Source organism: Amblyomma mixtum, chromosome 1 (assembly GCF_055824585.1).
Source record: "Amblyomma mixtum isolate Tamu chromosome 1, ASM5582458v1, whole genome shotgun sequence".
NCBI lineage: Eukaryota > Metazoa > Arthropoda > Arachnida > Ixodida > Ixodidae > Amblyomma > Amblyomma mixtum.
In genome coordinates, this window is record NC_143012.1 from 92,443,524 (window position 1) to 92,468,240 (window position 24,717).

The following is a 24,717-nucleotide window of genomic DNA, read 5'->3' on the forward strand; positions in this document are numbered from 1 at the left end:
CAGACGCAGCCGCCCGCGCGCTCTCTCACCGGGCTGTTTTCTCCTCCCCACCCGATCAGAAACCCGATTTTAATCCGGTGTATACATTCAAAGAAATTACAGCCTACTATCAAAACAGTCATCGCCTTTACCCAAGCCCATGTAAAGGCCTCAAGAAGGCGGATGAGCGGCTCCTTCTCCGCCTTCTCACCAATACATTACTGTGCCCGGCAGCACTAAAGCATTTTGACCCCTCCTGTAACGGCAGCTGCCCGCACTGTAGTGCGGTGTCTTCTGACACCTATCACATGGTGTGGGCCTGCCCCTCCAACCCGGCTATTCCCCCCATCCCCAACCCAACCCGGGAGGACTGGGAGGCGACCCTGCTCGGCTGCCACGACTTACAGGCCCAACAAGCCTTAGTCGGGCGCGCCCGGGCGGCGGCCACCGCCACTGGGGTCCCATACTAGGGACCTCCACCTAGTGTTTGTAAGGATCGGTCCCTTACGGGCTGATCCAAGCATACCTCCTGTCCTTTCTTAATAAATGTTTTCACCACCACCACCAACCATGGCTATGAGATGATTTAATGGCCGCTGGCCTAGCACGGGCGCTCCGTCCCGCGCCACTGCCAGCTTCGTCTTCGTCACACTACCCGGGGCCTCCGAGCGATCGTCCCGATCGGTGACGAACAGACGGCGAAATGGCGATGGTCTTGAGTGAAGGATCGAACAATATGTAGAAGATGGTGCAGTGCTGGCCGCCACGATGAGAAAGATGAGAGAATGAGTCCCGGTGCACGAAGCATCCGGGCCGTAGGGTGCCAGGAGCTGACGGGCGAGGTCGCTGGACGCACCGAACGGCAGAGGCAGGGGGACGGTGTCTTCACGTTTGGGTCAGTGGGGTCTTGGGTCGGTGGGGTCTTGGGTCCGTCGGGTCTTGGGTCGTCGTTTAGGGTGGTCCGGGCGGGGGACGGGGCTTGGGTGAGCGTCGAGGTCGGTTCAGGTCGGGCGGGCTGGGGCACGGCCGTGCAGCGCTGACCAGGTACTCACGGCCGACGTCCACGGCAGGCCCAGCACGCCGAAGCTCCGTGACCAGGATGGCGATGAAGGGACCCCAGCACCTCACACCAAATGTTACACGGCGGCCAGCCGAAGAATGAGACGTGGTGAACCATGGCTATGAGATGATTTAATGGCCGCTGGCCTAGCACGGGCGCTCCGTCCCGCGCCACTGCCAGCTTCGTCTTCGTCACAATATCTTAACCACACATCAGTGACCACACTTTAGGTCAAAAAAGTGCCCCCCTGAATTTTGACGGGTGTCAACCGAGATATGTGAGACAGTTACTGCTAATTTCCTTTCCTCAAATACAATTTTCATTTTCCTCATTACGGGCCCTCTGTCTTCTTTCACTCCCACTTCCTCCCTTCCTCTACGGTGCGGTACAGGTGTCCACCGAGATGAAAGAGAATTACTGCGCCATTTCCTTTCCTCAAAAAGCGTTGCGTGGTAGTGGTGGTGAAAAACATTTATAATGCAATAAATATTTACAGAGAGGTGATTGGGGTAGGCCCTATTGGCCCTTTCCCCTAACAATACTAGGTGGAGCCCCTATTCCGGGGCCCCATTGGCAAGCAACGCCGCCCGCGTCCGGTGAACCAAGGCCTTTTGGGTCTTTAGGTCCTGACACGCCCAAACCATGTGGAAGGTGTCAGCCACCTCCCCACAGAACTGGCACGCGCCATCAAAGGATGTATTGAAATGTTTAAGCACCGCCGGGCACAGTACAGTGTTAGTAAGAATTTCGATGAGGAGGCGCTCGTCAGCGCGATCCAGACCCTTAAGGGGGCCTGGTAGCGCCGGTGCTCCTCCTTGTAGTAATCGGTGATTTGTTTGAATGTAATGGCCAGATTGTCTGATTGGGAGTACCCTTCCAAGAACAGGGAGATAGCCCGGGGAGAGAGTGCGCGGGCGGCCTGATCGGCCTGTTCGTTTCCCTGGAGTCCCTGGTGACCGGGGGCCCAAATCAGGTTGCGTGGAGTTGGATCTTCAGATCGACAGCTATATTCCAGTATGCGCCAGGCAAGCGGGGGAGCCCAGCCCAACTCGTAGTTCCGACAGGCCCCTCGCGAGTCGGTGATGATGTGTTTCGACTTGAGAGTAGTGAGAGCAAGAGCAATGGCAATCTCCTCCGCGTGTGTTGCGCTGTAGGCTTTGAAAGTGAGCCCGTTGACTGTGTTTGTGTTGTGTACGACTGCGGCCGTGTACCACACCCCGTGGTGTGGGCCGGCAACGTCCACGTAATACACATGTTGTTGGTTACCATAGTATCGCGCCAACGCTTCCGCGCGCGCCTGGCGACGACCGCTATGGTCTTCTCTGGACATGTTGCGGGGAAGGGGTCAGACCCGGAGGGCGCGTCTCCAGGGTTCTGGCACTCTCTCCCTTTCCTCAATATGGTAGTCATGTTTGATGTGTAGCCGGTCCAAGAGGCGGCGACCGGACGTGGTCTGTGCAAGACGCGTGTATTGTAAGTGTGCAAGACGCGTGTAAGTGGGCCTCTCGAAGCTCCCGAAATGTGTTCACCACGCCCAAGGCCAGAAGTCGCTGGTTGGACGTGGTGACCAGGAGGTCGAGAGCCCGCTTGATGACTTTCCGGTGGATGACCTCCAGTTGGTCATCATCATGTTTGCACAGGTGCAAGTAGGGGGTTGAGTAGAGGATTCTACTCGTTACGAAAGCATGGGCAAGCCGCAGTGCATCCTTGCTTCGTAATCCGCCCCGCTTCTCTCTACCTATTGTAGACCCCCTCCAGTCGGGATACGACGCCTGGTCCAGATCGCTCACTTCTACACTTACACAACACGAACAGCAGATACAGCTTACAGAAACACAAACAGACGTGGACAACCACCTTCTCCACCTTTGGGAGGCCCGTCGCAGCCTCACGAAGCGATGGAAGAAACAGAAACATAACAGACGCCTAAAGAACCGCATCCTGGAACTCACACAACAGGCAGCGGAATATGCTACTCAGCTAGCCGACACTAACTGGGTGGACCGGTGCAACGCGGCTGCTCGCCAGATGTCTGGCCGCAACACGTGGCGCCTGTTCCGCGCTCTCATCGATCCAATACAAACACGCACGGAAACCCAACGCCAATTACATAGGGCCTTGCACAACTTTACAGGAACAACAAAACAACTAGCGCACACGCTCAGGGATCGCTACCTGTGCACCACTAAGGACCCCCGGCAGGCGGCGTACTCGTATGCAGGCGAAGAGAACACGGAGCTGGACAAGCCGTTCCAGCTCCACGACCTCCGGGCGGCCTTGAGCAAAATGAAGCGGGGCACTGCACCCGGGCGCGACAAGGTTACGGTCAAGCTCTTGGCCAACCTTCCCGACGCAGCCTACGCCGCGCTCCTCAAATACATCAATAGCATTTGGGACGGAGAGACTCCTCTCCCTCTCGATTGGAAATCGGCTCTCGTGACCTTTATTCCGAAAGCCGGCAAACCTATTGATGTGGAGAACCTTCGCCCCATCTCCCTCACGTCTTGTGTCGGCAAGCTGATGGAGACGATGGTGCGCGACAGACTCTCCGATTTTCTAGAAACACAGCACACTTTCGCGGACACCATGTTCGGTTTTCGCCCTCACAAGTCTGCACAGGATATACTTCTGCAGCTTCACCACGACATCTTAGATCCTGTCGAATGTCCCCACAACGACAAGGTGGTCCTGGCCTTGGATCTTAAAGGCGCATTCGACAACGTCAAACACGAAGTAATCCTGGACCACCTCAGTAACACCAACTGTGGCCACAAAACATTCAACTACATAAAACAATTTCTTACAGACCGTCAAGCCTACATACGCATACAAGATGCGGAACACGGGCCATACACCATCGGCTCGAGGGGAACACCTCAAGGCGCGGTCCTGTCTCCCCTCCTCTTCAATTTGGCAATGCTTCATCTTCCCTCCAAATTGTCCTCTTTGCCCGGGATACATCACGCTCTTTATGCGGATGACATTACAATCTGGGCCACGCAAGGTAACCTGGGCCACATGGAATCCTGCCTGCAAGCAGCGGCGACCCTAGTCGACGACTACGCGGCCTACTGCGGACTCCAGTGCGCCCCGTCGAAATCAGAATTTGTGCACATACGTCCCTCCCCTCGGGACACAACCCCGCTTTGCATCAGTCTCCCCTCGGGACCGATCCGGGAGTCCAAGGAGATCCGCGTCCTTGGTCTCTTCATACACCACCAACGCAGAGTCGACACCACCCTAGCCAAACTTCGCACGGTGGGAGACCAGGTGGGCCGCATGGTCCGCCGGGTCTCCAACAAGCGGGGCGGATTACGAAGCAAGGATGCACTGCGGCTTGCCCATGCTTTCGTAACGAGTAGAATCCTCTACTCAACCCCATACTTGCACCTGCGCAAACATGATGATGACCAACTGGAGGTCATCCACCGGAAAGTCATCAAGCGGGCTCTCGACCTCCCGGTCACCACGTCCAACCAGCGACTTCTGGCCTTGGGCGTGGTGAACACATTTCGGGAGCTTCGAGAGGCCCACTTAGTCAACCAATACACGCGTCTTGCACAGACCACGTCCGGTCGCCGCCTCTTGGACCGGCTACACATCAAACATGACTACCATATTGAGGAAAGGGAGAGAGTGCCAGCACCCTGGAGACGCGCCCTCCGGGTCCGACCCCTTCCCCGCAACATGTCCAGAGAAGACCATAGCGGTCGTCGCCAGGCGCGCGCGGAAGCGTTGGCGCGATACTATGGTAACCAACAACATGTGTATTACGTGGACGTTGCCGGCCCACACCACGGGGTGTGGTACACGGCCGCAGTCGTACACAACACAAACACAGTCAACGGGCTCACTTTCAAAGCCTACAGCGCAACACACGCGGAGGAGATTGCCATTGCTCTTGCTCTCACTACTCCCAAGTCGAAACACATCATCACCGACTCGCAAGGGGCCTGTCGGAACTACGAGTTGGGCTGGGCTCCCCCGCTTGCCTGGCGCATACTGGAATATAGCTGTCGATCTGAAGATCCAACTCCACGCAACCTGATTTGGGCCCCCGGTCACCAGGGACTCCAGGGAAACGAACAGGCCGATCAGGCCGCCCGCGCACTCTCTCCCCGGGCTATCTCCCTGTCCTTGGAAGGGTACTCCCAATCAGACAATCTCGCCATTACATTCAAACAAATCACCGATTACTACAAGGAGGAGCACCGGCGCTACCCGGCCCCTTGTAAGGGTCTGGATCGCGCTGACGAGCGCCTCCTCATCAAAATTCTTACTAACACTGTACTGTGCCCGGCGGTGCTTAAACATTTCAATACATCCTTTGATGGCGCGTGCCAGTTCTGTGGGGAGGTGGCTGACACCTTCCACATGGTTTGGGCGTGTCAGTCAAACCCATCTATCCCCCCCAACCCCAACCCCACCAGAGAGGACTGGGAGGCGGCCCTGCTCGGCTGTCAGGACCTAAAGACCCAAAAGGCCTTGGTTCACCGGACGCGGGCGGCGTTGCTTGCCAATGGGGCCCCGGAATAGGGGCTCCACCTAGTATTGTTAGGGGAAAGGGCCAATAGGGCCTACCCCAATCACCTCTCTGTAAATATTTATTGTATTATAAATGTTTTTCACCACCACCACCACCCCGCTTGTTGGAGAACCGGTGGACCATGCGGCCCACCTGGTCTCCCACCGTGCGAAGTTTGGCTAGGGTGGTGTCGACTCTGCGTTGGTGGTGTATGAAGAGACCAAGGACGCGGATCTCCTTGGACTCCCGGATCGGTCCCGAGGGGAGACTGGTGCCAAACACGAAGTAATCCTGGACCACCTCAGTAACACCAACTGTGGCCACAAAACATTCAACTACATAAAACAATTTCTTACAGACCGTCAAGCCTACATACGCATACAAGATGCGGAACACGGGCCATACACCATCGGCTCGAGGGGAACACCTCAAGGCGCGGTCCTGTCTCCCCTCCTCTTCAATTTGGCAATGCTTCATCTTCCCTCCAAATTGTCCTCTTTGCCCGGGATACATCACGCTCTTTATGCGGATGACATTACAATCTGGGCCACGCAAGGTAACCTGGGCCACATGGAATCCTGCCTGCAAGCAGCGGCGACCCTAGTCGACGACTACGCGGCCTACTGCGGACTCCAGTGCGCCCCGTCGAAATCAGAATTTGTGCACATGCGTCCCTCCCCTCGGGACACAACACCGCTTTGCGTTCAAAGAGCAAGGCATCACGCCGAACGGGTGGTGGCGTTCCGTGGACTCCCTGGCAGCGCTACAACACGCTGTCACGTTCAACTCCTAAAGGCGAAGCTTAAGCGTCATTAATTAGCAGTTATTAAGCATTCAGGCATTAATCAGTAATTAACCATTAATTAAAGATTTCTCATCACTTAGTAATTTGTACTCAATTATATGTGACGCCACCAGTGCCACAGAGGCAGTCAAAGTGGTGCGGAAAACGCTTTCGTCACTACGCACTTTAGACAGTCAAAGTGCCCCCTGAATTTTTCAATCGCAGCGCAGCATCAACTGCGGCTGGCAAGTTGAATATTATTGCACTATTTTGCTCTGATACCACTGTTACATATCTGACCTTAAACAGGAAATAAAGAAAAAAAACTCGCTGTGGCTTTCAGGTTCCGTACCTGTTTCCCACGAGAAATTCCTGGTTTGAAATTCAGCCCGTCGACGAACATTTTCTGCGATTTTGTAACGCAGAAAGACCACACACACATCCCTGAAATCGCTAACTGACGCCAGTAATGCTAGAACTGCTACGTGGGAAAGTAGGCTTTGCTGAATTCCTCAGATAGTGCACTTCTGAAATTCTGCCAGCTTATGTCTGAGGATATGTTTTGTTACCTCGTGTATCTATTCTGTTCCCCTCTGAATACATCCGGTACGCTTCTAGGTCGCAGTGAAAAGACCAGAAGATCACTGCGCCTGCCAAAAGTTTAGGGTGGAATCTAAGAGTTGAGGGCTACGGCACCCAGGGCTCCTTGGTTGACTCGCGTGAGAACAGCGCACAAGGGTAAACGGTCGTTTCGCGTGAGGGAATTCCATTGCACTGCGAACAAGTCACCAGACAAACTTCCAATAATCTGAACCTTAAAACTTTATAATATGCTCAAACTTGCAAATATGATAAAACTCGTTCTGGTGCACAGCAAAAACAAATAAAAGCGAGACAGTTGTAGCGACCTTGGCGAGCACAGTTCTCACAGCAGAATGTCCGGCGGAACTAGCACGCAAAAGTCAATCTGGGGCATAGCGTCTACGGATGTACACAACGCTGCAGTTCTCTTGTCCGCCTGAGTCTTTACTCTCCCTTGTCAACAGATATAATCTGTTCTTGTAGTTATTGTGTACCGGACCATCACTCTCATGCTAGCTCATAGGACATGAGGCCATCACTGTCAATCACGGCAAAGAATGCAGGACACGCTGGCATCCAGCTCGCGCAAAATCTGTACCGTCCGAATTTAACAATAGAGCCTTTTCTGGCATTTAACTCCGGGCAACCTAGCAGCATGCTTTCAACGTTTTCTGCATACTCGGGCACTGGCTCCATAAATTCGCTTACTCAGAAATGTGCGGAGTAAAGAGTAGACCAGTTTATAAACGAACATTGATAGACGGCGCTCAGTCAACAAAACTACGAACATGATATCAGAACCCGGGTCAGTCATTTTCCATGTTTGATAACTTCATTATTTCTATGTGGGCAGTCCAATTCACAGGGAGATAATGGTTTAGTCGTCATTACAAGAGCCTCCAAGAAGGGAAGAACGTGCAGGTAAATTTGCCGAAATGAAAAGAACAGATGAACCACATCCGGGATTCTTTTCGCCACGATTAAACAAAATCCTATTTCATTAAAACGATTCATATTCGATCACAAAAAAACCTAGCTACTTCGTGCAATCTGTGTCTGTCTTCACAGCCAATGGAATGAACCTCATTCTACGCATCGATGGCAAACCTGGATGAGCTATAGAGTGCGCTTTAAAAGGTGGCTCACAAAGCATCGGCTCACCCTTTCTGAACCAACTAAAACGACAGCGAATGTTCTTCTCCTTGTGCATCTGAAATTGTAGCAGAAAATCTAGCGGCAAAAAAAGAAGGTTCCCGCTGTGTTGGTGGCGTCGTTCATCACCAAAACAAATAAGTAATGAAAAATATCTGCAGCCGTTAACGTCTGCGTAAAAGAGTAAAAACATTATAAACAAAGGATTAACCTAAGCACCAGGGAAATCTCCATAGGCAGGCAGTTGAAATACTAGGACATATATAACCTAAGGCCAAAACTCTACACGCATCCACAGTGTGCACGCCCCTTCGAACAAATAGTTTCCCGAAAGGTCGCTAGTGGCTTTGGTCATCAGGTTACAGACTTCGGGACTGACTGCCACTGAGCTTGTATAAAAGAAAAGTGCTCTAACAAAGCTGGCTGCACGAAAGTCCCAAAATAATACACTGTCGACCAAATATTACGCACACGAGATGCGGGTCGCATCAGCGGTACTGCAAAAATGTCTCGCATGCGTCCCACTTGACATCAACGGCCGCGCCCTCACAAAAAGGCGCATTTGTGCTCCGGGTTCATGGGTGACCCCACGGGGCAGCTGAAGGCCTTGGCGAATGGCTCGAAGTTGCGCATGGCTTCGGTGCATTCGGGTGACACGCGGTGGCGGTCGCTTCTCTCCCAGCAGGTCACGTGACAGGCCGTGAGGAAGAAGACCTGCTCCGCGCTGTACTCCTCCAGGCCTCGAAGCCGCAGGTCCCGATCTTCGCTGCGGAAGCGGAGGTAGGCCGCGTGCGCGATCTTCAGCGCCGGAAGGAGGGGAAAGAGCGCCGTCACGTTGCCACCGGAAGTGACGTCAGCCGAGCACCTGCCCAGCTCCCACAGGGCTCGCCCGGGTGAGCCGATGTTGTGGGTGCTCCCTTCGACAGGGTCGACGACGGACGACGCCGGATTCCACGGTGTCTGTGTCATGTCGTCGCTGAGCAGAACCGTGAGCGCGTTGATGGTGCGCGCAAGCTGCGAGAGCCGATGAAGAGAGAGTGCAATGAAATATCCAGTTAGGGGAGGTTGTTGCGAACACTATCGTAGGTTCAAGCTTAGAGCACTGGCACTAAGAGATGCAGGAGTATCACTAGAAAATTAGAGGTAGCACTTTCCTTCTGCTGGCTATTCATTCCTCGCGGACCACCATCATAAAGAAAATACTCTCGCTTTCGTTTGTTCAAAACCAATAACCATTAAAGAAGCTCAACGCTAACAGAGAATACACTACAGCAGAGAATACAGCATCGCCATTAACACAAGCGCTACAAACACAGACACAAAGGGGTCACGCAGCGCTCATTAGCAATTTAAGGGTTTATTAAGAAGCTTCAATATACACACAAACCCTACCAACCCAGAGCACAGACGGGTCACCCAATGGGCAGGACGCTTACCTTGCATACGTTATCGGATATTCTAAAAAATCTATTTCTTCCTGACAGGCTGACTGATGGATCGCTTACGCTAGAAGTCCCGTGTTTTGGTATGAAGAACGCTTCCAACAAAGGGACAAAAGTGAAATGACAAAACGGGCCTACTACTCCAGACCACTCTGCCGCCAATGCGCCGCCAAAGCCAATCAGCTTTTGCTGAATAATGCGTTAAGCCCGAAAGCTTAGATCTGTTAATATTAGCAATGTTCAGTTCAGCTTTTGACATCAGAGTAGGTAGGTCTAGTTGCTTTAAGCCTCGATCGTTCGCCTTTCAGGTGGTACATGGCACAAGTATGCAAGAAAACAATGCTTAGAGCAGCATGATACAGTGCCTAGCCTCAGAATATGAAGCAACATCCACGTTTAAGATACATTAGTCTATGTTTTGGCCGGAGACCAATGGATACAGCTCATTCACGCGATTCACTTCGAGTGCATCCACTACTGCCCTAGCAATGGTCTTGCATGCAGAGGTGCTCACTTCTGAGCCCGTTCTGATGCCGTTGCAAAGGCGAGCTGAAGGAGTGGGGTGGAGAACACAGACATGGGCAGCACACGGGAGGACAGTGGGTCGTCCTCTCAACCCTAGATCTACACCCGCATCGGCTTTGCAAAGTGGTGGGTTCGACTCCTGCTGCTGGCCTCTTACTCACCGGTTTTGTCAAATGGGTACAATCCGTACAAGCCATAGTCTGCCCTTGTGCTCGGCTTCCCACTGCTGCATGGCTTGGAAAAGCAGCCTGCGCTTTCGACTCTCTTCAATGTGGGCTTGAACAGGCACTCAGAATAAGGGCCACAGCGATCTTGACCGCAAAAGGAGCATTTCGGTACCTCGCAGTTAGCTTTTCAACCGAGTGTATGTGATGTGAACAAAGGCCCTTCTCCTAGAATTTCACCCCAGAGGAGCCGAGCACCGGGCCGAGGGAAATTTTGTGCCCATTGAAATTAGATGAGTACCCGCCACTGTTGAGCATCCAACCTGGAATCTCCTGAACGCGAGGGGGATGGTCTTCCCAAACGCCGCCGCTACGGTGGTCACGTGGTAGAGTACCGGTATAGCAGCAATGGGCTTTACCACACGCACCTCTGCGTCCCATTACTTCACCTTACTGTTCCAACACATTTCTGGCGTTAATTAGTCAAGGACCCCTGTTTTCTGAGCGCAGATCTTGGAACCTGCAGCGCCTCCACTTACCTGCATGGCGTACAGGAATCCGAGGCCCCCGTAGGCCATGGCGTCCGTGCCTTCGTCGGCGTAGTACGGCGGGGCGAGCGCAGCCACCGCTACGGAAATCACATTCGTCACGGGGCTGTACGCAGCCAGGTGGGCGGACTGCAAGCGAAACAACCGCAGGCTCGCCTGGTACTCTTCGCTGCCGAGTGACTTCTGCAGCTGCTCGCGACTCATGCGCCAATGGCCGAAGAAGCTCTGCTCCATTTTGTAGTCGCGTCCGTACAGGATTTCCAGGCTCGTGCTGGTCATGTACTCTTCAGGAGGCCATATCACTGTGCTGGTGTTCTGCAGCTTGGTGGTAACAGTACGGACCGATTTGGTGTCCAGGGTGGGCCAGGAGCCGACCTCTGTTAGCGCCGTCTTGTGCAAAGTTCTCAGCAGGGTCGAAACGGCGAGCCTCTGACCTTGCGGCATTAGGCTGTCGTCGGCGCCTGAGAAAAGCACCGTGTACACGGGGGCAGCGCTTATACTGCAAACGATCCGGTAGAAGAACTCCGACTCCGCGTGTTTTATGAAGAGGTCTCGCACTGAGCTACTAGTGATAGGGGCGAGGAGCTGGATGAGCCACCATGCCGTATGGAAGGTCACCTCTCGGGCCGAGTAAGAAGTGAAGAGGACACGAATGGCATCGAGCAGGTTGCCTTTTGTGGTGATTAGTGTGTCCTCTTCATTCAGAGGTGGTTTAGCGTTGAAGGCAGATTGCAGGGCGTCTACCCAGTCACGAGCTAAGATCTTCGGCACCAGAGGTGGTAATTGACGGATCAGCAGAAAACGAGGCCTCGGGTGTGTGGCTCCGAAAAAGAGCGACAGATTTCCGAGGATAGAACGCTGGATGTCATTGCTAGTCTTTGCGAATTCAAAAAATGCCGGCAAGGCGGCTCTTTCTCCAAAGGTTCCGGATAAGATCCAGTCGACGACTGAGTTATAGAAGCCTTTGTACTTATTAACCTCGCCATGTATTATTCCTGTAATGAACGGCATGCCCGATGGACTCACAGATACCGATCGCCGGTGGGCGGTGCCGTGCCATGGCTCTATGAAGTCAACATAGAACCACAATGGCATAGCCCACAGGACGGACAGGTTCACCAGAGTCCGCAACGGTACTGAGTAATCATCCGTATCTCCAAGCCGAGCATCGGTGGGGTCTAGCAGCCAGGGGAACAACTCTTTGCTCATGAAATCGATTAGGCTTTTCGAGTCATCGATGTCTGCAGCGGGGCCTTCCCGGCGAAGGCAGGCGTCCATCATCACCCTCACTCTTTTCCTTAGGGGTCGAAGAGGGTCCTCGCGAAGCTGTGCTTGTCCCAGCAGCCAGTACGCCAAGCGAAATAGTGGCACGGACTCACTAGGCCGGGTGTCGTCGTGCAGCCATCCGGAGCACACAAACTGGCCGAAATCTTCGCAGGCTTCTGAGCTCCTCCCTGGTTTCAGGCCCAGCGCTCCTGCGTGATCCAGGCAAGCCGGTGTGGTGCAAACCGTGGGTACAACGCGACGACTGGGCATTGTCGATGCAAGGTAGAAGACCACCGCGACGAAGATGGTGACGACGAAGAGCAGAAATACGATAGCTGCCGTCTTCCTCACGGGGTCACGTTTTCGTCCAGTTAATCGGCGCGGCGATGGTGAAAACGGAGACCTGACGCTCATCTGCGGAAGAATGACATTCTAGAAATGAATTCCCTCCAGCCAGTTGTGAAGACATCTCAAGATCCCATGACCTTCCTAACAACGGATGACATCATTTTACGATGCTGTGAACTTGGAAAACTTTTCTAAGTGGAGTCAGTAATCACTGGAAGATGATCTTCACAGCCATCAAAATTTCTTCATTTGGCTTTGATATTAGCAATTAACGCGTTGATTACAGCACCACCACTGACAAGTCGTTGTAACGATCAAGCCAAATTCTCGCCTCTGCTCTTTCCCTGCATTCATTCGCTGGGTCATTCTTCGATATGGCTTCGGAATAAGTAGTCGAGGCTCAGAATAAATATTTGACTTCTTGCACCGACTTGCTTACTGTCACGTTGACAGAACTAATAAAACAGCAAAGGCTTAAGGAGCTCAACTGAAAAAAATCGTAACTGTGTTAAGTTAGCGTGAAGGTTGTCAGTTAGAGATGACCCTGGTTCTACTGTGTTACACTTAATTATTTACACCTGTATTCCGAGCTTGGCGGTCAGCACGAAAACAGGAAATCAGCCATTGACTGGAGAATGCGGGATAAACAGTTACACTATTAGAAATTCTCGAACCCACTGCGTGTCAGAAATGCCATACGCTTATCTACGAAAAATGAACGTTCACACTGTAAAACATTGCTGAAAGAAAAAAAAAAAACGTGGCGCCCTCCCTCCTTTACACCACAAGTCGCAAATCCTAGAGATTCAGACCACACGATAATCACAATTCCCTTTCAGACATACACGACAGCGCAAATTTGATAGGCAACGTCAGGGAAGGCCCAGCCTAACACGTTTTAACCAGAGGAAAAAGATGTTTATGTTCGCGGGCATGATGTTCAGTCAATTTTTGGATCCTAGGTGATGAATTTTTCAGTTCGTTAAGGAAACTGAAAAAGTTACGCACATATTCATCTTCTGTATGCAAAGTTTCCGTTAAGCATGGCACTTTCCGGTATTGTAGTATAGCTGCTAGCATCGACGCTCATCATTTCCACCGCAGCAACGGTTTTTGAGCCGTTCTGGAACATTGCTGGTTGTTTGGGTTGCTGCCTACTACAAATCGAGCCTAGAGGTTAACCCAGGTACGTTTCTATGTCCAAACCAGGCAGAGCTGCTCACATTTGAAAAAGTGATTTTAACATGTCTCCGGATCCCCGGTAGCGGAGAAAGGACCGAAAGAATACCACACAACTTGAAAACAGAGCATTCTGTCATAGTGAAACAAATTTAATAGTGTAAACCCTAAAGAATAATACCCGTGTCTTTTCGGGGAAAAAAAATAAACTTTACACGAAAGAAGGCAAGGAATCAGAAAAACTAACCTTTGGTTACAACACTGACTTGACAGAGCACCCTACTCAGTTCAGTGAGTTTCAGTGTCAATTTTTGGTAAGCTCGGCAAGGGTGCATAAATGGTATTGTTTGCACAGAATGACAAGAGTTGAGTCACGATGACGAAACCTGGCCTCTTATTTAAATCGGTCGCATCACATGTTTGAATCCGCTAAGTATTCTCATGCAGCCTATCAATATTCGAATAGTCACGTGATACAATAACATAATTATTAAGGCAGTCATCCCCTTTTCAATGCAGGATCTCAGTGACCACATTACTCAACAATGACCATTCATGCCAATGATTATAGGCCCCATGACTCCGCAACCTGAGACCCTTCGCAAAAATGACGCAAAATCACACTTTATTAGCCAAACGGCCTTTGTCTGAATCATCTGACGATTGCAAATCCGCGCACAGCTCGCAAGCCAGTGTTACTGGAGGCTCTGTGCTTTGCCGCACTGCACCCCGACAAAGCTGAGCTTCTCAAAGCAATCTGACCGTGTACAGCGAGCATTTCTCTGAAGGAAGCCGCCGCATACCATTTCCTCGAGTCCTTTGAGGGCTTCCGCCTCTTCAGCAGACCTCCGCCTGATCAGCGTCTTGGGAGCTCCTAGTTGAAAGAGATGATGGCAGAAGACGAGAACGCCGTAAACAGGTCTTGCTGCCCAACGGACTCACTTTATGTAACACTAAAATTATCTTCTGTTATGAGTGGGTGAACTGGCTATTTTGTTCTTAGCTGCACAAACAACAGTTCGTTGTTTGCGTTCTTCGTCGTGCTCGGGGTGCATGTTCTTAGGGATGGGATGGATGATGAGTTGGGAGCGTAGGACAGGAGGTAGGGGGGCCTCCTTGGTAGGATGGATGACCGGGGCGGCGCCCAGCTGACAGAGCAGAGTGCAGCCTGTCGCGGTAGCCATCAGGCGGGTCAGCTGTGCTGTTAGGGTGCCTTCTGCCAGCTCCTCAAATGTGTTGTGGGTACCGAGGTTGAGGAGCCGGGCAGTAGAGGTGGGGGGGGGGGGGGGTGGATAGGCGGAGGGCGACCTTCGTGCAGCTCCTGAGGAGAACGTTGATGCGGTCCCGCTCCTTCTGCTTTAGGGGGAGGTAGGGGAATGAGTACGCCATGCGGCTCGTGATGTAGGAGCTGGGGCGGCTGCAGCTGGCAGAAGACAGCCTTAACTGGAGGGATATGGGAGAGGAATTTGTCCTGCAGCGGACATAGGCTGATGATGATGGTGATGATATATCGTGCCACACCATACACAACAGCACAGCACTCACTGAGCCCGCCTTGACCCGTCGGCGTTCGTGCGCTGAGGTTCGAGGGATTCTGGAAAGATGCGGCGTTTCTATCCGGCACCGGCGACGCGCAGACCACCGCCTCTGGCAGCGACAGTGCCGCAGGGGAGGCGGCCACGTTGGAAATGATCTGAGACGGGACGTCGGTGTCGTGCTCCCCGTTCGCGCCGGCGCATGGCAACGTGGACGTTACGTCACTGGCGGGTGGCCTGTGCAGGTTGAATGAAACGGCACGTCGTCCGACTGAACACTGTTATGCTGCTGATTATGGAATTTCGGCGCAAGCGACATTTTCTCCCCCTTATAAAAATGATATTTGAATTTCTGTTGACGCTATGTTGAGCTAACAGAAATTAAATGTAAATTCAGCTTGAGTCGAGTTTACACTGTGTTGAGTTTACACTCGTCTGTTGTGGTTCGCTTCCCAGCAATGCACCCTCAACTTCTCCCGGGTGATTCGCTTCCCCGCAATGCACCCTCTTTAGTTGTGTTACTTTAACAGGGGAGGGCGCTGGCGCCGCACCGACACGAGCGCCACGGATCGCGTGTTTGTTGCACGCGTGCGGGGGACAGACGGTCCTCTTCTGCTCGGGACCGGGCGAAGCGCGCTGACGTTCGGCGCGAGGCTCCGCACTTCGCCGACTGGCGCGAAGTCTCGTTGGGAGGAACGTTCACCCCGCATCTCGTCCTGCCAGTCCTCGTGGACCGTGGACGAACATTCGCTCGGAACCGTGCTGGTGAGTCGGACGTCCTCCATTCCTCAGCGTATTTTGTTGTTAGCTGGCGTTATTCAAGAATAGTCTTCTGGCGGGCTAGTTGGTTCTTTTCGTTCATGGTTAAACTGCGTTATTGTTGTTGCAGCAATAAATGACTTGATTGTGCAAGCCAGTGTGTCGTTCCTTTCTTCCCTCAGAGCAAGACCCGCCGTGGTGGGCGTGCGCTCAGTAGCGTAAGTGACCACGGATTGGGGTCGGGCAGTTTTGAACTGTGTCAGCCGCGGTTAAACGGGGAAAATGTATTTCCCGAATAAAAACCCCAAAACACAACACTCACTCATCAGAATTGCTGTCCCCCAAAACTCAACACAAATATGGTGCAGAATGTTTGTTGAATTTTTGTTGCTTTTTGTTTGAGCACACACCAGAAAAATGTTCAACACTAAGTGCTTTCCAACGATCCTTGGCACTGTGTGCGACTTATGAGCTGTTCTGACAGAAGAATAATGCTATCCATTTTGGGTGGAAAAAACAGCGCGAAAAGGACGGAAGACGAAGATGAAGGAAACCACACGGACGAGCGCTGTCCGTGCTATGTTAGGAATCAGCTGTTACTCGTGATTCGTGCACAAAGAAAACGGTGCGAAATACGGTGTCATGTCGCTGTTTAACGCTCACAACGCCGACTCCGAATTTTCTGGATAATGTGAGCTTTAACGCTATCCCATTATTTAAAGGCAACCATTAGGTTTGGCTTATGGGGTTCAACGTTCCAGAGCGACTCAGGCTATGATGGACGCCGTAATCAAGGGCTCCGTAAATTTCGACCACCTGGGGATCTTTAACGTGCACTGACATCGAACACAACACGGGCCTTTAGAATTTCGCGTGCATCGAAATTCGACCACCCCGGCTCGGATCGAACCAGCGTCTTTTTGGTCAGCAGCCGAACACCTTAACCACTGAGTCACCGCGGGGGCCATGCAACCATATACATGCTACGTAGGTACAGGGGTTTCTTTCTAAGAAGAATTCTTGCTTGGTTAGATCAGATATGTACTGTTCGCGCCAGGCGCTATGGACACTTGATTAATTCACCCGGCACACTGTAAGCGGACGCTCACGCGCCGGCGTCGGAGTGACTGTCGAGGCATGGGATCTATCATTATATCCATCTGTGAAGTGATCAAAGCACTCACCTTTGCGGTCTTAGAATATCGCGAAAGCGATCAAACGTCCCTTAACCTCCTAACGGACACATGTTAATGCGATAGCGTTAAAGGCCCCGTTCTCCAAGAAATCCGGCGTTGGCATCGAGAGCGAATTATCACGGGCATGCTCTGGCAAGTGGTCCCCAGAGAGGAACCTAGGAGGCTGGTTAACCCATTACGCTATCGCGTCATACCTTTAGGAGAAGCTTAAGTGTCCCCCGCCCCCCAATGTTTTTTTAAAAAGGGCATCAAAATAGCCATTTAGCAATCAAGCGGCAATCTGTTGGGAAACCAAGAAATGCTTTGGATTACGAGTCCTATGCTTCCTACTTCTGAGTTACACCGCTGCCAGGAAACACATGACAAGCTGCACTTGTCATGAGCCAGATATGATCATCAGCTTCGGACGAGCCCGGCTCGTCCGTGCTTCCGCCAGTGGGCTAAGCAGCAGTAAAAAACTAGAAGGTTTGTGGTTATGAGGTTCGGGACGCGCGTTTCTGCGCTGAATTGGTTACACACTATCGCAGCTTTGCGAATGGCGCAGGGTGGCCTTGTTAGTGTTGGTTAGGGGTAACTCGAGAACAGGCACCAAGGGAAAGAAGAACAGCGGCCGCCGTCACTTAGCCCCTTGTTACGTCGCCGTACATACGATAGCCGGGAGCCCCTTCGGCTGAGATACGCTGCTGTCCCTTCCACGAAATGCGCCATACTTACCCATGAAGCATGGCTGCTGGTGCCGCGACAGGCCTGGACCGCGTCGTCCTGTGGTCCTGGTCGGGTTGTCGGTCCGTGGCCTTCGACGACTTGCGGCCAACGCGAGTGGATCGCCTTCTGGTGCCGATCGAAGACATGGCGGCTGGAGGAGCTCGTCGGGTGGCGTCCAGCCGGCTCTCAGTCAGACCTTCTGCCTTATCTCTCGCGCGCAGCCCAAACCACGCGCACGGAAATGGCGATCCTTTTCCTTTCTTTTTTTAACAGCTCCAGATACACGAGGGACTTCCGAAGTAGGCGACTTCAGCTCTGACACCTTAGTTTGTGCATGTAGTGAAAATTACTGCTTCAGAAGCTCCTCGGGAGATGTTCGAGGTTTGCTAATGTACTCTTGCAGGACCAGTTAGCACATAGTCGGCGTTAAGGACAGCAAAATGAAATGAAAAAAATGACGGTCGATTCGCGTAGTTCAACCAAATGCAAATTAGGTGCTATGGCATTTTGGGTTTCGCTTCAGTCCCGGTTATCGGATTCATTGTTCACGGATGCAAGTTGTCCGGATGGCGATATTGAGTTAATGCTCCTATATGCGAACTTCGTCAATCTCTACTTTACATTCATTGATCCCTGCGATTCCTAAAAACCACTCTTAACTCTGTGCTGCAGTGGCTAAGCAATGTGCAATTCCTCTGCATGGATGGATGGATGGATGCATGGATAGGAGCGCCCCCTTTGAAACGGGGTGGTGGCAATTGCCACCATGCTCAGCTTTTCTTTATTTATTATTTTTTTTGTTTACTGTGTTGGCAATTCTCATTAAGATTCTCCATCACCTTTGCCTACGGTTTCCTACAATTCTAACCTTATGCCACATCTCTGCTTTTCAGCCACCAATCCTCCAATCGCTTTTTGCTCACTTCCACTGCAGATTTATTTACATGACCATTGTTATCTTTAAACCCTAGGGCCTCAGAAAGAGTGACTGTGCCTGCATCGACATCCGGATGGATACCATCACATTTGATTATGAGGTGTTCAATTGTTTCCACAGATATACCACACACTGCACATGTGTCATCTTCTTCGTTAAATTTCTTTTTGTAGCTGCGCGTTCTAAGACTCCCTGATCTAGCTTCAAAAAGTAGGGCACTGCCTCTTGAGTTATCATAGAAAAAGGCTTTCCTGATCTGCCTTTTCCAGAATCGATATAATTCTACACTATGTTTCTTTTCCATTGAATTCATCCAATTTTTAACTTCCGCGTTTTTAACCTGTCGTTTAATGCTCTTTCTTTCTCCGTCCTCATGACCGGCATACTTACTGGTTAGTTTTCTAGTTCTTTTCCGCCACTGTGAGTCAACGTTATTTCTGTATAAATATTTAAATACCTTAGCTGCCCATCTGTTATCGTCCAATTTCCTCAGGCGTTCTTCATATAGTATTTTACTCTTAGCTTCCCGTGCCTCGAACGATGCCCAGCCCATATCCCCTTGTATTGCCTCGTTTGTGGTTTTGCCGTGGGCACCTAGTGCTAATCTTCCAACAGCTCTCTGATTTACGTCTAATCTCGACTGAACTTCTGCCCTTAAGCACAGAACCGCATTGCCGAAAGTAAGTCCCGGCACCATTATTCCTTTCCAAATACCGCTTAGTACTTCATATTTGTTGCACCCCCATAATGCCCTATGTTTCATTATCCCGGCGTCTCTTCGTCCTTTTGCCCTAAGAGCCTGTTCATGCTTTTCCGTGTATATCTGCCCTTCGTTTAGCCATATCCCGAGGTATTTGCATTCGGCCACTTTGGGTATTTCGTGGCCTTGTATTGTAAGCACCTGATCAGTTGTATCGTTAAAAATCATCACACCTGATTTAGTTGGGCTAAAACTGAATCCTAGAGCGTCTCCTTCGTCTCCACAGCAATTAACCAAAGTTTGTAAATCTTCCTGGCTATCTGCTAACAGTACAATATCGTCCGCATACATTAAACCCGGGAGTCGCTGCTCAACTACATTTCCGCCTAATCTATACGATAGATTATAACCCAGATTACTTTCTTCTAGCCTTCTTTCCATATTTATCACGTAAAGCATGAACAGCAGCGGCGATAGAGGACACCCTTGCCTTAATCCTTTGTGCACCCCCACAGTTGTGGTACTTTTTTTCCCTTCGCATGTAATTTCAACTTCATTATCTCGGTAGATTTCCTGTAGAAAATCAATTACCTCATCATCAATATCTAAATCTTTCAATATGCTCCACAGGAGTTCCCTGTTCACGTTATCGTATGCACCGCTTATGTCCAGAAAGGCTAAAAACAGAGCCAGGACAATTGCAACGGCAAGGCCGGGCTGCCATCTAGGGGGCTCTTGAGACCCAAGTAAACCTTCCCGAGTGAGCTTTCGCGGCCAATCATTATTTGACCTGCCACCTGCAGCGGTGGGCACTTTGTCCACAACCCTGTGAACAGTGGCAAGTGGACAACCTGCAAGGTGTACCTGGGCAGGTGTAAGGAACGGAGTGCGGGAAAAAGAACGGAGTGCGGCCCGATCCAGCAAAGGCATCCGCTGGCGCTAAGTTCTCACCGCCTGCCGACAAGAAATTCGATTGACAGATTCTCCAGATTGTGCGCATACTGTCGCTGTTTCTTCTTTAAAAACTTATCGCACATTGCCGAACCTTGATGTGTCTCACAAAGTTAAACGTCTCGTTCCTGTAGGAAGTGCCGCGGTTAAAGCTTTCAGAGAACTTAAACGCTGTCCGCCAGAGCCACCAGTACTGGCCTACTTTGATGAAGACGGCGCCACTGAGGTGCATACCGACGCAAGCAGCTTGGCTGTCGCACCGTGCTTGTCCAAAATAAGAACGACACAGAGCCAGTCATGGTCGGCGCGATCCGCTCTCTGTCAAAGGCAGAGTCCAAGTATTCAACGACTGAAAAAGAATTCCTCGCGATCGTCTGTGTAACATCTAAATTACGCGCCTACTTCCAGGGCGATCATCAGTGAAAATGGCTCATGGCAGCAGTGTGTTATTCGGTTCCTATTAAAGAAGCTCACGTTGATCAATACAGATGATCCCTTCGAGACAAGGAAATCACAAAATGTGTCAGATTACCTTCAGGACAATTGCCAGGTCGGTTACGCACTTTCCGTTGATGTTGAAGTTTTGCTTTATTCCGTCCCTCAAGCAGAACTTTTAGTTGCCATAGCACTCCTCTGTGTTCTGTCGTCGTCCTCTCGCCTTGTGTTCGTCTTTTTGTGGCGCTTACCTATCTTAAAGACTTCTACGTAAGGCTACTAAAAGTTCTAAGCGACCATTTCTCGTTGAGCTGGCTTACTAACCTGAAAGGCCTCTGGGCCGTCTCACTCTCCGGAGCCTGCGACTCAAAGAACGCATCGTGAAGAAGGAAAGCGACGGTATGCGACGGTGATTTAAAAATCTGGACCACTTCACCTTTGTCTGGACGCGAGCACTCTGACGCCGTCTGCTTGTCTCGAGCCCCCGTAGATGCAGCCCCGCCGGACGACGATGACGACGGCTTCCTGGGCCCTATCACTGCCAACACTTCCGCTCAGCATTGACTACAAAAAGCAAGGTGTCCTCAACACCAGTGTGCAGCGAACAATGTTTACGCAAAGTACTTCGCGCCGAACAAAAGCGCTTACTTTCCACTCGTACCTGCTAGTCCTTCGCGAAGGTATACAGGCTTCACACAATGAGCCGACAGCTGGGCGCATTGGGTGTTCTCGCACTCTCCGCTGAATTCAAGGCAAATAGCATTGACTCTGCTTATCTATCGATCGCACGCGTTGTGTGTAAACCAATCGAGATAGTCCGCGATGAATGGCGCCACCGCGCCATTCACCGCGCCATTCATGATCTGAGAGAACCTGCCATATGCGCTCCACCCCATTCTTCTTGTTATTTCCCTCTCAAGATCCGGATCAGCTGTCACTACCTGCCCTAAATAGACATATTCTCTTACTACTTCCAGCACCGTGTCATTAATTGCGAGCTGCTGTTCTCTTGCTGGACTGGTGAATATTACTTTGGTTTTCTACATGTTAATTTTTAGCCCCACCGTTCTGGTCTGCCTGTCTAATTCATTGATCATGCATTGCAGCTCATGTCCTGGGTGATTTAGCAGGGCAATTTCACCGTGCATCGAACCGCACATTGCTTAGGTATTCTCGATTAACTCGTATCCCCAACTGTTCCCATTTAAGGCTGCGGAATACCTCCTGTAAACAGGCGGTGAATAGGATTGGCGAGATCCTGTCTCCCTGCCTTACACCCAGACGAAGACAAGTCCCCTTGTCGAAACGTTGGCTCAAGCAACCTGAGGTTTTCCCCTCCCTTGTTTATTTTGTGATCGGCAAGGACCATCTACCGCACCCTCTCTCTACCATGGACCCTTCCTTATAGGAATTTTATTGCTGACTTTATGGAGGACTCTGGTAGCTGTGCAGTCGTTATAGATATATTGCAATATTTGCACATAACGCACTTCTACACCCTGATTCCACAATGCCTGCACGAAAGCTGAGGTTTCCACAGAGTCAAATGCTTTCTCGTAATCAATGAAGGCTATATATAGGGGTTGGATATCTTCTGAGCATTTCTCTATCACCTGGTTGATAGCGTAAATATGGTCTATTGTCGAGTATCCTTTACGAAAGCCTCATTGATGATTTGGTTGATTCATGTCCAAGGTTGTCCTGACTCTATTACCGATTACTTTAATAAATACGTTGCAGGCAACGAACAGCAAGCTGATTGGTTTGTGATTTTTTCAAGTCCTTGACATCTCTTTTCTTAAGATTTAAGATAATGTTAGCGTTCTTCCAAGCTCGAGGTACTCTCGAGGTCACAAGGCATTGCATATACAGGGTGGGAAGTTTTTCTAGCACAATCTCCCGTCCGTCCTTCAACAAATCTGTGGTTACCTGATCCTCACCAGCTGTTTTCCCCGTTACATGGCTCCTAAGACTTTCTTTACTTCCTCTTTCTTTACTGGCGGGATGTCCCATTGCTTTGCGCTACATTCTCTCTCAATAACGTTCTGATTGCATTCGCTTCTGTAAAGATTTGTGTAGAACTCTTCGGCTACTTGAACTATCTTATCCAAATTGCTAAAGACATTGCCCTTTTTGGCTCTTAGCGCATACATCTGGTTTTTACCTATGCCTAGTTTTCTCTTCATCACATTTACATTACCTCCGTGCTTTAGAGCATTCTCGATTCTTTCCATTTTAAGCTTTCTTATGTCCATTACCATGAGCTTATTTATTAACTTTGATAGCTCTGCTAGTTCTATCCTGTCTATAGAGTTAGACACCCTCGTGGGTTGGTGTTTCTTAATCAGATCTTTCGTTTCCTGAGATAGCTCGCCGGTATCCTGTCGAACCATCCTGCCGCCTACCTCTACGGCGCACTCCGTAACGATAGCTGTGAGATTATCGTTAATTGTTTTTACATTACGGTTGTCTTCCTCAGTTAAAGCGGAATATCACTTCTGCAGCGAAATCCTGAATTCCTCTACTTTGGTTTGATTTATTGGGGTCGAACGTTCCGAAGCGACTCAGGCTACGAGGGACGCCGTAGTGAAGGGCTCCGGAAATTTCGACCACCTGGACCTCTACTTTCCCTCTTACCGCTAACTCATTAATGGCCTTCCGCTTCACTAGCTTCCTCCCTTCCCTTTTCAAATCTAAGCGAATACGAGACCTTAGCATTCTGTGGTCGCTACAACGGACCTTTCCGAGGACCTCCACATCTTGTACGATGCCAGGGAGAGCGCACAGTATGAAGTCTATTTCATTTTTAGTCTCACCGTTGGGGCTCTTCCGCGTCCACTTCCTGTTGGCTCGTTTGCGGAAGAAGGTATTCATGATCCGTAAATTATTTCTATTATCGAACTCTACTAATAACATTCCCCTGCTCCCCTGCTCTGCATGTTACTCGAGCCTTGTTGTTAAGAATATGACAGGTGAGAATGAAAACGCGCTTGACTGTCACTTTTGCTCGTTTTGCCAGTCGAAAATTTCTGCGCATAGCTATGCACGTGTTTGAACGTCTTCGGATGGTGTTTACGATTCCTGGCGCCTCGTTTTGCTGTGTTAATATACGCTAGCTCCATTCAGAAATTGAGCCTTGCCACAGTAAGTGTGTTTTATTTCTTTTCTTCATAATGTTTCTTGTCTGAAACTGGTCATGTGGTAGTTTTTTTATTGATATAAAGATATACATATATTCAGGATACACTGATCTAGTTAACGGCAGGAAGGCTGAGCAGTACGAGCGAGCCATGCCATTTTCCTAAATATGGCTGACAGATGCGCGTGTTTCCTGAAAAATGAGCAGGGGAGAAGCCAATCTGGGAGGTTTTGGGGCTGAATGGTTTTTAATTCACGACTGACAACTTTATTTTTGAGCGGACTGTTGCAGCATGGTTTCTTTTTGAGCACTTGAAAGGCACGAATACAGATTAGGAATGTCCGCACCAGATTTTGCAGTATATCTCGCTTGAAGGCACAGTCTGCTGTTCTTGGCAGAGATTCGCGCACTGAAGCTCTCATGTCACGCCGGTTAATCGAAGACGAATCCATTTCTTTCAGTGAAGCCAAAGCTCTTGGGCGCTGCATACCACGAACACATCTCCAGCGACAAAAAGCCGGGGGAGCGCACGAACTTTTAACAGAGTGACACCGGGTCATAAAGCAAGAAGTACAAAACATCGTAATCTGCATCCCCTGGAATGTGCTGTAGGAATGCACTCTCCTCTAATATCAGCACTACGGCAAAACATGCGCAAGAGGCACTCCAAAGGAACGGCTATGCACTGCGCTCCACGAGTGCCTCATGAAGATCAAAGCTACATGCTCATAAATCTTCGTGTGAGAGCCTGCAGTTCGCTGAAGCAAGGACAGGGAAAATGCGCACGTGACGTTGTTACGATTTCA

General features: G+C 50.6%; 1 protein-coding gene across 1 annotated transcript; it reads right to left on the reverse strand.

The window, feature by feature from the left end:
- Positions 1-8,628: 8,628 nt before the first annotated feature.
- On the reverse strand, positions 8,629-17,895 carry LOC149367220 (endothelin-converting enzyme 1-like). Its single transcript, XM_089573311.1, has 5 exons — positions 17,759-17,895; positions 15,109-15,326; positions 14,358-14,428; positions 10,753-12,441; positions 8,629-9,096 (listed from the first exon to the last, which is right to left on the reverse strand). Exons 1-5 carry the CDS (start codon positions 17,893-17,895, stop codon positions 8,629-8,631), a joined length of 2,583 nt encoding a protein of 860 aa, XP_089429437.1.
- Positions 17,896-24,717: the final 6,822 nt, after the last annotated feature.

Coding starts and splice junctions, on each gene's coding strand:
- LOC149367220 (XM_089573311.1), bottom strand. CDS start 17,895: ATGTCTTCGATCGGCACCAGAAGGCGATCCACTCGCGTTGGCCGCAAG. Junction 15,327..17,758: donor CCAGCAGCCATGCTTCATGG/GTAAGTATGGCG, acceptor CAACCTGCACAG/GCCACCCGCCAGTGACGTAA. Junction 14,429..15,108: donor ACGAACGCCGACGGGTCAAG/GCGGGCTCAGTG, acceptor TCTTTCAACTAG/GAGCTCCCAAGACGCTGATC.